The sequence below is a fragment of the Microtus ochrogaster genome, unplaced genomic scaffold (genome assembly GCF_000317375.1).
Source record: "Microtus ochrogaster isolate Prairie Vole_2 unplaced genomic scaffold, MicOch1.0 UNK20, whole genome shotgun sequence".
In the NCBI taxonomy this organism is placed as follows: Eukaryota; Metazoa; Chordata; class Mammalia; order Rodentia; family Cricetidae; genus Microtus; species Microtus ochrogaster.
The window spans coordinates 366,229-380,326 of NW_004949118.1; the positions used below are offsets into that span (position 1 = coordinate 366,229).

General features: G+C 38.0%; 1 protein-coding gene across 2 annotated transcripts in view; it reads left to right on the top strand.

The window, feature by feature from the left end:
* Smchd1 (structural maintenance of chromosomes flexible hinge domain containing 1) overlaps nucleotides 1–14,098 on the top strand; it is a 143,744-nt gene that overhangs the window by 30,674 nt on the left and 98,972 nt on the right. For both annotated transcript variants that reach the window (XM_005367548.2, XM_005367549.2), the window contains exons 6-11: nucleotides 180–294; nucleotides 395–514; nucleotides 6,565–6,731; nucleotides 8,955–9,045; nucleotides 10,117–10,327; nucleotides 11,115–11,235. In XM_005367548.2, coding sequence (XP_005367605.1) covers nucleotides 180–294; nucleotides 395–514; nucleotides 6,565–6,731; nucleotides 8,955–9,045; nucleotides 10,117–10,327; nucleotides 11,115–11,235 — 825 coding nt within the window. The remainder of the gene's footprint in view (nucleotides 1–179; nucleotides 295–394; nucleotides 515–6,564; nucleotides 6,732–8,954; nucleotides 9,046–10,116; nucleotides 10,328–11,114; nucleotides 11,236–14,098) is intronic.

Genomic DNA, 14,098 nt, shown 5'->3' on the forward strand with positions numbered 1-14,098 from the left:
GCAAATGCTCTATTTCTGAATTGCATCATTAGCCCTAGAATGCATTTGGCGATGTTGGTTGAGTTTTTGGTAGTAGGTTTAAGGTATATATCCCATGCTGTCCTCTAACCCAGGATGTTCCTACCTCTCTCTCTTAAGTAGATTGTTTAAAGACTGACTAATACAATGTTTTCTTCTAGTGATCATTCCGGGTATGTTCGGCCAGTACCAGTACCACGCAGCTTGAACAGTGATATTTCCTATTTTGGTGTTGGAGGCAAGCAGGCTGTTTTCTTTGTTGGACAGTCAGCCAGAGTAAGTGATTTTTTTTTTTCCAGTAAAAACTGATGAAGTATTTTGGGATTGACAAATCTCACTAGTAAGGGGTTAATGTATCTTTTCAATTGTTGGACAGATGATAAGCAAGCCTGCAGACTCCCAGGATGTTCATGAGCTTGTGCTTTCTAAAGAAGACTTTGAGAAAAAGGAAAAAAATAAAGAGGCAATATATAGTGGATACATTAGAAACAGAAAGGTACAGTACATTTTTACAGCTCACAATTAATTACACATATATGCTTTTGACCACATAATGGGACAGAATGTTTTTCTGATTTTAAAGACTTGACTTATAGTTTTATATTTTACTTTGGAAAGTAGCAAAATGATCATTGGTGATCTTTTTTTTTTTTTTTTTTTTTAAGCTAAAACTTTCCACATAAGTTAACTTAGGAAACTTTCTGTAAACTACTTAAAAAGTTGCAGACCTTGGTTGAAATTTGTGTGAAAATTTTTTTGATATTTTATTCATTTATTTTGTGTGTATGTCAGTGGACAGCATGAATTAGTGTGTTTCAGGGATCAAATTCAGGTAATCAGGGTTGGTGTCAGGTGCCTTCCTGACTGAGCTATCTTTCTGGCCCAGATACGAATTTTAAAATCTTATTTATAAAATAATAATAGAAACCATGTAAGAAAATAGTGTTTGAAATAATGTATTTTGAGGAAGTTGGAACTTTAGAGGCATTAGATTTTGTTACAACTGTGTCCTAACACTTGCATGTATCCCTCCACATTTATATCTATATATGATAAAAAAAAAATCTTTAAAACACAAGCAACAATTTAAAAATGTCTTATTTGAAATGAATAATGTGTGGGAAAGAAAACAAAATACTCGCAAGTATCAGAGAAAGGTGTTGATAACATTTTGGTAAGTTTCTTTATATTTATAGTCCAGTGCTTTGAAAATATGTGTGCATAGAGCTCTGACCCCACATATCCTACATCAGCATCTTGAGAACTCCTCATTTAGAAAATGTTTTTATATGCAGTGCATTTGAAAAAGAATATGGGTGTTTTGTTTGCATGTTTGTATCTGTACTACATGTGTGCATGGTACCTGAGACCAGAAGAAGGTATTTAAATAGCCTTATGACATTTCTATTGCTGGTTGTACTGTCACTTTATTTGAGCATTTAGTGTTCCTGAAAGGTTTCCTTGTAATTATAAACAGTGTTTGGTTATCTTTGGGTAGCATTTTTCCCAAATTGCAGATATTTTTTTTCCCTATAGATTGTTAGAATTTGAATAGCTGTGAAGATTTGAACTCCTTGGCTTTTCGAGACAGGGTTTCTATGAAACAACAGCCCTTGCTGGCCTGGAACTAGACAGGGTTTCTATGTAACAACAGCCCTTGCTGGCCTGGAACTAGCTCTATAGACCAAGCTGGCCTTGGATTCACAGAGATCCACCTGCCTCTGTTTTTCAAGTGTAAGGCGTGTTCCACCACTTCCTGGCTGGCAATTTGAACTTTAAATCTGTTCATGATATGTTTAATTTTTTTTTTGTCTGAGAATGAGACTCAGAAATCAGTGATTTTTGTATTGAAATACCTACTTGACCAATTCCTTATTTTCTTGTTGTTTGTGGCCTCCATAGGCTCATATTTGAATCTTTGGGAAAGGGTTAGGGGCTATAGCCTTGTTGGAGGAGGTATATCACTGAGGGTTGGATATGGGATTTCAAAAGCCCATGCCATACCTAGTTAGCTGTTTATGCCTCGTACTCCACAGACTTCAGCGACTTCACCAGCACCATGGCTGCTGTTGCTTGATGCCATGTTCCCCACTGTGATGGTCATGGACCCTACCACCTTCTGAGACCATGGGCCCCAATTAAATGCTTTCTTTTGTGAGTTGCCATAGACATGGTGTTTAAATCACAGCAGTAATAACCAAGCCGGGAGTGGTGGCGCAAGTCTTTAACCCCAGCACTTGGGAGGCAGACGCCAACCTGGCCTACAGAGCAAGTCCAGGACAGCCAAGGTTACAGAAAGCAACCCTGTCTCTAAAAACCAAAACCCCCCCGACAAAAAAAAAGGGGAGTGCAGAGGTGGGGAGGAGAGGGCCAGAAGTTTGTACATACAGTATTATGGCATTGCTATGACAGGCCTGACTAAGCTGTGCTCTGTTTGTCTGTCTGTTTGGGAAAAGTGGAGACACTTTAGGACTTAGGATTTAAAAAAGCAGTTGAGTGCTGTAAGCAGTGCGTAAAGGGCCATCCTTGTATGAGCCTGGAAAAAAGTAATGCTGGGAGAAAGCCCAACTTGACATTTTAGAGGGGAACACTATTACCAACTGGGCTAGAGACCATTCTTGTGATATTTTGGCAAGGAATATGGCAGCTTTGCCCCTGCCCTAAGAATCTGCCTGAGGCTAAACTAAAATGTTTGAATAATTTCCTTAGATTTCAGGACAGACTAATATTGGCTCTGTCTTTACATATTAGTTCTCACTCTTATGCAGATCTAGAGCAAAACAAAGTAAAAAGTATAAAATGTAACAGTTTGAGGAGACTTTTTTTTAAAATTTTATTTATTTATTATGTACATAGTGTTCCACCTGCATGTATGTCTACGTGCCAGAAAAAAAGCACCAGATCTCATTACAGATGGTTGTGAGCCACCATGTAGTTGGTGGGAATTGAACTCGGGACCTCTGGAAGAGCAGTCAGTGCTCTTAACCTCGGAACCATCTCTCCAGTCCGACTTTTTTTTTTTTTTAAGAGTTGAGAGGGCATTCTAGTGAATACTGAATCTGCTTCAAGTTTATTTTTTATAGACCTTTTATACCCCAAGCCAAAGGGGAAGACGAAAGGACTTTTTAAAAATCATGATACAAGGAGCAAACAAGGGTGATTACTTCCTTATTATTCAAAATATCTAATAGCTTTGTCCTAAGTCAAACATCCTATTATTTGGAGCAAAACATCCAGTAGCTCCACCTTAGACCAAACATCCTGTTATCTAGGCAGGACATAGAGTAACTTTACCTCATGCTAAATATCTTGTTGCTTGAGCAATAATAGGCTCTGACCTTACGTCAAGATGGAGCCACTTGTATGGACCTCCATGCTTGACTCCACGAGGAAAGCCTGTGAGAGGCTATAGGTGAAAGTGCAGCCCCATTGCAATAGAAGACCTTGACATTTTGGAGATGCTAGTACCATGGGGTGATCACCAAGGATGGTGGTATACCAGTGGAGTGGAGCTAGTCGGAGCCTAGAAGACAATCTGTGTGTGCTACAGAGGATGGAGCCGGAGAAGTGACTCAAGGCCTGTGAAGGAGCCCAGAAGATCATGAGTGGATCCCAGATGACTGAACATTGAATTATTTATACTGTTGGATTTTAGTTTTTCTTGGTTGAGATTGTGATAGTGCCCTGGTTCTTCCCTCTTTTTTTTTCTCTTTAATTTTTGTTTTGTTTTGTTTTATTGAGTTATATATTTTCCTCTGCTACCCCTCTCTTCCCCCTCCTCCCCTTCTATCCTCTTATAAGATCCCCATGCTACTAATTTACTCAGGACATCTTGTCTTTTTCTACTTCCCATGTTGGTTACATCCATGTATGTCTCTCTTATGGTCTTCTTGTTGTCTATGTTCTCTGCGATTGTGAATTGTAGGCTTTATGTATTTCTGGGTCTGTTACTTCACTCACTATGGTATTTTCTAGATTCATCCATTTGCCTGCAAGTTTCAAAACGGCACACTTAAACATAATAAAGACAATATATAACATCAAACTAAATGGAGAGACACTCAAGTGATCCCACTGAAATCAGGAACAAGATAAGGTTGTCCCCTCTCTCCATATCTAGTCAACATAGTACTTGAGGTTCTAGCTAGAGCAATAAGACAACAAAGGAGATCAAGGGGATACAAATCGGAAAAGAGGAAATCAAACTATCATTATTTGCTGATATGATAGTTTACATGTGTGACTCCCAAAATTCTACCAAGGAACTTCTATAGCTGATAAATACTTTTAGTAATGTAACAGGATACAAGATTAACTAAAAGAGAAAAGTAAGAAAGAAACCCAGTAGCCCTACTTTATACAGATGATAAATGGGCTTAGAAAGAAATAAGAAAACATCACCATTCACAATTGCCCCAAATAGCATAAAATATCTTAACTAAACAAGTGGAAGACTTGTATGACAAGAACTTTAAATCTTTGAAGAAAGAAATCGAAGAAGACACCAGAAAATGGAAAGAGACCTTTTTATCTGTCTGTCTGTCTTTGTTTTTTTGAGACAAGGTTTCTCTGTAGCTTTGGAGCCTCTCCTGGAACTCACTCTGGAGATCCAGCTGGCGTAAAACTCAGAGATCTGTCTGTCTCTGCCTCCCGAGTGCTGGGATTAAAGGCGCTGTCCATCTGACCTTGGAGACTTTAGTGGACTGAGTTTCTTTTGCAATATGATTGGGCTACAAGCTGTGGGAACGTGGGAGTGGAATGCAGTGGTTTAAGAGTGGTTGTCCCAGCTGGTAGAACTGTTTGTGTAGGAGGTATAGCCTTGTTGGAGGACGCGTGTCACTGGAAATGTCAAACACACCAGGCTTTGCATCATGCTTGTGGAGCAGATGTAAGCTCTCAGCTACTGCTCAGCGCCATGCTCCCCACCATGATGCTCATGGACTCTACTAAGGAATCCTTGGAAGCATGAGTTCCCCAAACTAAATATACTTTGTTTTCTGAGTTGCTGTGGTCGTGTTGTCCCTTCACAGCAATAGAGAGGAATCCAGACAGTTTGTTCATATATTTGCTTTTTGCTTGTTTGACTGAGTCAGGGCCTTATGTGTTAGTCTGTGATAGTCTGGTACTCATATAGCCCAAGCTGTCATTGAACTCAGTAATCTGCCTCAGTTTACAGAGGGCTGAGCTTAGTCTCCAGACATGCTTCATATATTGGCTGCTGTTTTGTTGAATGTCTTTTCTATTTTTTGTGATACAGTGTGCTGACAAAAGCAACTTAATCAAGAATAAGTTTATTCTGGTTTACCATTGTAGACTAAAGTTCATCCAACTAGGGAGGTCTCTGGTAGGCAAGAGTTTGGGGCAGCCTGCCACATTGCATCCTCGGTTCTGAAGTAGTGCTCAGCTCTCTAAATATTTAGTTCAGTATCCTGGCATCTTAAGGTGGGTCTTCTAACACTGTAATTAGCCCAACAAGACAATCCCTCACAGACATTCCCAGAGAGTAACCTAATCAAAACAGTTCCTCATAGGTGTGCTTGGCTAGCTTGCCTCTGGGAAGTCTAGAGTCCGTCAGGTTGACAGCAGCTCTGCTTTTTGTTGTTTTCCCCGAGTGTTAAGGATTGAATTCAGAGCTGCAAACACTTCTTGGGTACCAGTGGTACTTACTCTTGTTTTTATTTAAATCTTGTTGTGCGGGGGCTGTCTTTGTCCATGGGCTTGCAGTTGTACATACAGACCAGAAGAAGTGTCTGATCCCCTGGAACTTGAGATGTTGGTGGTTAACCAGAAGACACCTGATGAGGGTGCTGGGAAACGAACACATTGCTCTCTTTCTGTCACATCATCCCTCCTGCCCCCTTTGAGTAGTTCTTTCCAGCTGTTTCAGTTGAACTTCCCTCCCCTTGATTTGCTATTTCCAGAATGTGAGTGGATTTGAGGCTCTTTGTAGGGAGCAAATGGAGTCCTTAGCGGATGTGCGCTGTTGACACGAGCAAAGCCTCTGACCTGTGGAAGAATGGCAGTGCCTTCCCTGAAGGTTAGGTGCATGGAAATGGCAGTATCTCCTCTTGATCAGAGAGTGCTCACAAAATGTCTACTGTAGCTTCCTCCCTCTAAAGCTAATGTTTTGAGGACTGTTCCCGTACAGAGACTGTTCATTTTAGGAAATTGTCCATTTCCTTGTTCAGCTGTATATAGTAACACCCCCTCCCTGTTCAACTGTATATAATAACCTTCTGGGTCCTGTTGCTTTGCCCTCAGCCTAGTTTACTGATCTCAGCTTCTCTGTGTGTCTTGTCTATTTACCCCGTTTTTATTCCTAGCCTTGACTGGCCTGGAACTGATTGTAGCTTAAGCTGGGTTCAAATTCAGAGATCAGCCTGCCTTTATGTCCCAAATGTTTGGATTAGAGGCATACACTACCATGCCCAGTATTAAAGATTGTTTTTGAAACATTAAAAATAAACTATCTGAATCACTTTAAAACTTAAAAATGATTTTAATTATAGATGATTAAATCTGTTGTGTTTGTATTCACCCTTTTAGCCAGCTGATTCTGTTCACATTACAAATGATGATGAAAGATTCCTACACAATCTTATTGTAGAGGAGAAAAAGAAAGATAGCTTTACTGCTGTGGTTATTACAGGGGTGCAACCAGAACACATACAGTACTTGAAAAATTATTTCCATCTTTGGACACGACAGTTAACGTAAGTAATTTGGTTCTAGAAATGTTTCTGCTTACTTTTTTTTTTTTTTTTTTGAGACAAGGTGTTGCTATGAATCCCCACTGATCTGGAACCCTTTCCATTTTTTCCCTTCTGACTTCCAAGTATTAGGATTACAGGCATGGAAACCTAGCTTAAATTCACCCTTTGCCCCCCCCCCCCTTTTTTTTTTTGGTTTTTCGAGACAGGGTTTCTCTGTGGCTTTGGAGCCTGTCCTGGAACTAGCTCTGTAGACCAGGCTGGTCTCGAACTCACAGAGATCCGCCTGCCTCTGCCTCCCGAGTGCTGGGATTAAAGGCGTGCGCCACCACCGCCCGGCTACCCTTTGCCCCTTTTAGAGACAGAAATAATTAGAGATATATTGACATCTTTTTGGTCTAGTATTCTTCACATTGGTACATTGTACACTATTCTCATGTTGAATTTTAAAGGGTTATTCATTTATTTATTCAAAAATAAGATAGATTTCTTCATGTTTTCAGTATTGATTTTGAAGCACAAGTGTTTTGACACCTGCTACAAAGTAAAGAACAGTTTGAGAGTTGGTCCTGCTCCAGGGCCATTCTCATGTCACACTCTTGTGCTTCTTTCCCATAGGTGTAATCTTCCAGACTCTGTTTCTTGTTTTTTCTGTTTTCTCTCACTGTAATCCTTTGATTCATGTCTATATCTTCAGTGTCTACAAGAATATCTACTACGTAGTAATAAGTGCTTAACAGGTTAATACATTTAGCTCATTGAAATAAGAAATGTACAACCATTTCTTAAAATGTCCAGTGTTAATAATAAATAATACTAGATACTAAAATATCTTTCTGTTATTCCAATGAAATCTCTGATTGTATATCTGATTGTATATTGACCAAATCAAAAGATTTACTTTAATTTTTCCTGTATCTCTAAATATTTGCTCTTATTAGATTGTTTACATAGTTTTCATTGGTCTGGAGTCCTTTCAAATGGGTATATCTTCACAAGATTAACATTTAAAATCATCTAGTATTCACTCCAAAGTCTATTATACTTTAGTCTGTATTATATACACTTACATATTAACTGAGTTTACATTTTTTGTTTTTTTATAGGAAAAAAATTGACTCAGGAATACCTTTTTTCTTGAGATTTCTGTTTAATTGCCTGACATATTTATGTAAGAAATTGGATTTTCTTTTCTAAGTATATAGTAGCCACCCTTTATAGTTTCTTCCCACTGAAGAAATTATGTATACAAAATGTATATAGTATGTTCTAATAAAGAATAACATAGCCTATTTTGTTCTTTAAGTATGGTCTCAAACATTGACAATTTTGAAGAAAAATAATGATGTTTTAGTGTTTTCTTTATGTTAGTATTATTTTAGAGAGTAGCTAGGGTGATAAGCATTGTTCTCTCTGCCTCTCTCCCTTGCTTTTTCCTACCCTCTCTTTGCCTCTCGTTCTTTAGAGAAAAGTTCTCACTGTGTATCTCAGGCTGGCCTGGAACTTGTGACCTCTTCTTAGCTCTGCCTTTGAGTCCTGGGATTACAAGTGTGTACTACCATGCCTGGCAAACCTAATTTTTAATTTATGAGAAGGAAGTATGTAAATTTCTACTTAAGGAATAATTAGAGAAACATTTTAATGTCTTAAATAAAGGACACTTTGTTTAACCTTTATTTTAAAAATAAGGCAGCAAAGATTTCTGGTGATCTTTTAAATGAAATTTTGTTGAAATATTAATTTTTTAAAATGTTGGTATAATTTTAATGCCAAGGTTGAGAAACCACACAAATTGTAGAGTAACCCCCTACTCTGAGGATTGTTAACAAAGTACTCCCAGGTCTTTGAGTACAACCTTAACAGACAGAATTTGGGACGCTTACTTTCTTTTGTTAAAATTTATAGGATAAAGACTGAATTAACTAAAGCTGAGTTTATCCTAGTTCTGTGACCCTAGATAGACTCTGTGTTTGAATTTATAAACAGATTTCATAGGTTATTTTACCTTTGGATGTTATTCTTAAAAGATGCTGGGAGTACATGTCTAGATAATGTAGTTAAATGGTAGGCGGCCCCCACGTGAGACCCTAGTGCTTTGTCTCCAGTGATGAAGTACTTGACTAGTAAATGTATTAAATTGTGGAAATACATTGGTTTTTTTTTTTTTTTGGTGGAAGATGTGAACCATGGTGTTCTGCTAATTAAGTATGTTTTTCTTTATTTTAGGCATATTTATCATTACTATATTCATGGACCAAAAGGGAATGAAATAAGTACTGCTAAAGAAGTTGGACCTTTCAACAATCTTGAAATTGAAGTAAGACAAAAGTTCACCTTAGGATATTATAGATTATCATTCCAAATTATACTGAATATAAAGTTAGTCAGTACTTAGAATAATGTGCTCTCTCTTTTTTCTTTTTTTTGGTTTTGTTTTTTAAATCAAATTTCTTTGGTTATTTGAATACCTAATGAGGAGATGGTCTATTTATTTATTTATTTATTTAAGATTTCTTTATTTATTATGTATACAACAGTCTGCCTCCATGTATGCTTGTACGCCAGAGAGGGCACCAGATCTCGTGACAGATGGCTATGAACCTCTCTGGTTTCTGGGAATTGAACTCAGGACCTCTGAAAGAGCGCTCTTAACTGCTGAGCCATCTCTGACCTCACCCTGGAGAAATAGTTATTAGATTTTTTTTTTTTAAGCCTTGGATACAGCTCTTGGTTTTTCTTTTATTCACTCTTCTATAGAGATAAAATTGTTGTTGAGCATAATGCTTTTGAAAGCAAGGAGAGAGAGATAACGTCTGCTTATGACATCTTATTTGTTCATGAAAGTCTTGTGGTACATAGACCATTTTAATACTGGACTCTGCATTTACTTGTCCTTACATTGGGAAGACTCTCACGTAAAATGTTCCACTTCTTACCTCTGACAAGAAGGCTAAAATATAATATGCTGAGCTAGAGACCTGGCCCAGTGGTTAAGCCTGTTCTTCCAAAAGTTCTGAGTTCAATTCCCAGCAAACACGTGGTGACTCACAGCCGTCTGTAATGAGATCTGGTGCCCTCTTCTGGTCTGCAGGCATACATCCAGGCAGAACACTGTACATATAATAAATAAATAAATAAATAAATAAATAAATAAATAAATAAATAAATAAATAAATAAAATGTGCTTATGACTTACCTGTTTTTCAGTTCTGATTTACTCCTTTCTGTTTTATAATTGTATAGTCCTTACTGAGTATTGACTCATGCACAAATATGTACATTTTGTTAACTTTGCAAGTGAAGGTATTGCCTATTTTGTTGTTGAAGCTTGGCTGAGAAAAGTATTGTTACCATAGAATTTAATTATTTTTATTTATTTTTATTTTAGATTTCTTTATTTGAAAAAGGAAAGACACCTAAGATTGTCAACCTAAGGGAAATACACGATGACATGCAGACATTGTATATAAACACAGCATCTGATAGTTTTGAGTTCAAGGCTCATGTTGAAGGAGATGGTGTGGTGGAAGGGGTTATCCGGTACCATCCCTTCTTATATGATAAAGAAACTTATCCTGATGATCCATGCTTCCCATCAAGTATGTCAATCTGATCTGTTACCTGAAAATAGAATTTTGTGATTTATGAGGGTATTCTTTTAGTGATTTCTAGTGTCTAGTAAAACTAGTTAAAAGTTCTAACAGTTTTTCCTTACATACTATAGTGTTTATAATTTTTATAACTCCTGATAGTCTTTGTTTTTGTTTTAAAAATGAATTTATGGACTATCATTGTTTATCTTATATACCTGCTTTTCTTTATTTATTTCACAGTTTCATATATTTATACAAATATTTACTTTTTGTGTATATAAATTCCAGGTTGGAAGAAAAGCTCTTACCTTTCAGAAACTTTTACTTTCTGAGTTCATAGTGAATTTCAGGACAGACAGAGAAGTCCTGTCTGAACCAACAAAAACAAACAATAAAGGAAAGAAAAGAAAGAAGGAAACAGTTTTAAAGATCACGGTCTTGCCAGGTGGTGGTGGTGCAGCCCAGCACTTGGGAGGCAGAGGCAGGTGGATCTCTGTGAGTTGGAGGTCAACCTTGCCTACAAGAGCTAGTTCCAGGATAGCCACAGAGAAACCCTGTCTCAGTCTTGTCAGCTGGTGTGGCATTCCTACTTGATATTAGATAGTGTTTATGCAATCGTTTATATTAGCTGTGAACTCTTGAAAATCTGTCTTTTTTAACTACAAATTTTCCGTATGTGGTATTTATCTGAAGCAGGTTTGATATGCCCTTACAGAAATTGATGTCAATGTAGCAAAAATTGTTCCTGCTTTATAGATATGAAAATGTTGTCCCACTTACCTTTTTACTGCAGAATTAAGAGATGAAGAAGATGATGATGATTGCTTCATACTTGAGAAAGCAGCAAGAGGGAAAAGACCTATTTTTGAGTGTTTTTGGAATGGACGGTTAATACCATATACATCAGTTGAAGAGTGAGTTTTCATTGTTGTGGAATACATTTTTTAGCCTAATCTGTTTTTAATTAAAAATAGATTTTTATACATTATATTCTCATTGCAGTTAATCCTTTCCCCAATTTCTCCCAGATCCTCCCACCCACCTGAGTCTATATCCTTTCTTACTCTCATTAGAAAACAGGCATCTAAAAAAAAGAAGAAAAATAATAAAGTAAGGTAAAATAATAACAAATCTGAGTAAGACAAAACAAAATGAGTAGAAAAAGAGGTAATCAAAGAAAAGGCAGAAGAAGCACACATAGCCACAGAGACATATATTCACACACAGAAGAATCACATAAAAACACAAAACCAGAAACCATAATATATATGCAAAAGGCCTGTAAGGTCAAAAAAATTTTTTTAATGCCCACACAAAGCATAATGAGACAAAACAAAAACAAAAACCCTCTAAACTCTGAAAATACCATTGAGTTTATTTTGTGTTAGCCATCTGCTGCTTGACTTGGGCGTAGTCTTTAGTGTGTTTTGTAGAACCAGTGATCCTCTGTTGGAGAAAACTAATTTTCCATTTACAAATGGTTATTAATTGGAAGATTGCCAATTCTGGGTTAGGAATGGGGGTTTGTGTCCTCTTCCCTCTCATCCTTGGAAGCCATCTAGCTTTCATACATGCCATGACAGTCTCTGAGTTCATTTGTGTTTAGAGGCATGTCCTCCCTTCCCTCCGACTCTTACACTCCTTCTACCTCCTCTTCTGGATCCTTCCCTGAGCCCTGAGGGAAGGGATTTGATAGAGACATTTCTTTTAGGACTGAGTGGCCCAAGGCCCTTCCCTCTCCACACACTCTGCAGTTGTGGATCTTGGTATTTGTTCCCATCTCCTGCAGGGAGGAAAGCGTCTCTGATGGTTGAGCTTTGAGTATTGCAGAAGGTAATTAGGAGTAGTTGTGTTGCTTTGTTCCTCTAGCAGAACAGTAGTATTTGGTTTCGCTCACATCCATGACCTGTCTAGTTGCAGGTTCTAGGCCACCTGAGCTGCATGAAGCATGGGTTCCATCTCATGGAGTGGGCCTTCAAGCCAGTCAGACAGTGGCTGGTTGCTCCTACATCCATTGTGCTACTGTTTCGCTGGCATATTTTGCAGACAAGTCACCATTGTAGATTCAAGGGTTTGTAACAAGCAGGCTTGGTGTTTCTCTTTCTCCTCTGGTAGTATGCAGAGTACCTTCCAGTGCCATGAACAGTAGTCAGTAGCGGTGAAGGCACCAGCTTGACTTCTCTGTGTTCCGTGAGTTCTATACATGCTTCTGGAAAGCAACCAGCAATAACCTTGGCAATAACCTAGGAAGCTTGGGGGTTTCCATTGGGCCCCTTTAGCAAACAGCTCGATTACATGTAACCTATTCTGACACTGGAGGTTCATCTCATAGCTAGAGATGTCTGGTTTGGGCTTTGTCTCCCTATTTGGTGATTCCTTTTAGAGTTCTTTTGTATATGTGTATATTTTAAGATGCTTTTACCATAAAATGACCATTTTAATGGCTCTTAGTTTTAACTGTCTCTCCCTGTCTTCCTCCCTTACCCTGCCCTTTCTTCCCCCCTTTCCATTTAATCCTTCCGTTCTTGGTCTCACTGCCCACATCCACCCATAACTGTCTATTCTATTTCCTCTTCCTAGGAAGACTCCATTCCCTGCCTCTAGTCACTTAACTAACCTCTGTGTTACCAGATTAGAGCCTGGTTAGTGAAGACTTAGCAGCTAATATCCACATATAAGAAAAAATACATACCATTTTCTTTTGGGGGTCTGGGTTTGTTAACTTGGGATGAATTTTTTCTAAATCTATTTACCTGCAAGTTTGTTTCGTTCCCTCCCTCCTCCCTCCCTTCTCCCTCCCTCTCTTCTCCCTCCCTCCCTTGTTCTTTCCGACAGCTGAATAATATCCCATTGTGTAAATGTACCACATTTTTTTTTCATCTGTTTATCTGTTGAGGGCATTCAGGCTGTTTTCCAATTTGTGGGTATTATGAATAAAAATCATGGTTGAGCAAACATCTCTGTAGTAGGATGCTGAACTCTTAGTGTATGTGCTCACGAGTACTATTGCTGGACATTGGGGTACACTGATTCCCAGCTTCCTGAGGACTTGCCACACTAATCTCCATCGTGGCTTTATAAATTTGCACTCCTACCAGCAATGGATGAGTTCCCCTTGCCCTACGTTCTTGCCAACATTAGCTGTTACTCATTTTATTGATCTTGGCTCTTCAGGCTGGTGTAAGGTGAAATCTCAAAGTAGTTTTGATTTGCCTTACCTTGATGACTAAGGATGTTGAACATTTTTAAAGTGTTCCTCAGCCATTTGAGCTTCCTCTTTTGAGAATTCTTTGCTTAGCTTTGTACCTCATTTTAAAAATTGAGTTGTTTTCTTTACATATTTTGGATATCATCCCTCTATTTGATGCATGATTTGTAAAGATATTTTTTCATTCTGTAGGCTCCTCCTGTGTCCAAATTATGGTGTCCTTTGCCATATAGATGGTTTTGCGTTTCATGAAGTCCCATTTATTAATTGTGGATATTAGTGCCTGTATTAACTATATTCTGTTCAGAAAGTCTTTTCCTGTGCCAGTGAGTTTAAGGCTATCCTCCACTTTCTTTTCTGCCAGGTTCAAGGTATCTGCTTTTAAGTTGAGCTCTTTGATCTATTTGGAGTTGAGTTTTATGCAGGATGATAAATATGTTTCTATATTAATTCTTCACAACCATACAGTTTAACCATTTGTTTAAGATGCTGTCCTTTTTCCAGTATGTTATTTCTGGTTTCTTTGTCAAAAAAATCAGGTGTCCCTAGGTGTGTGGATTTATGTCTGT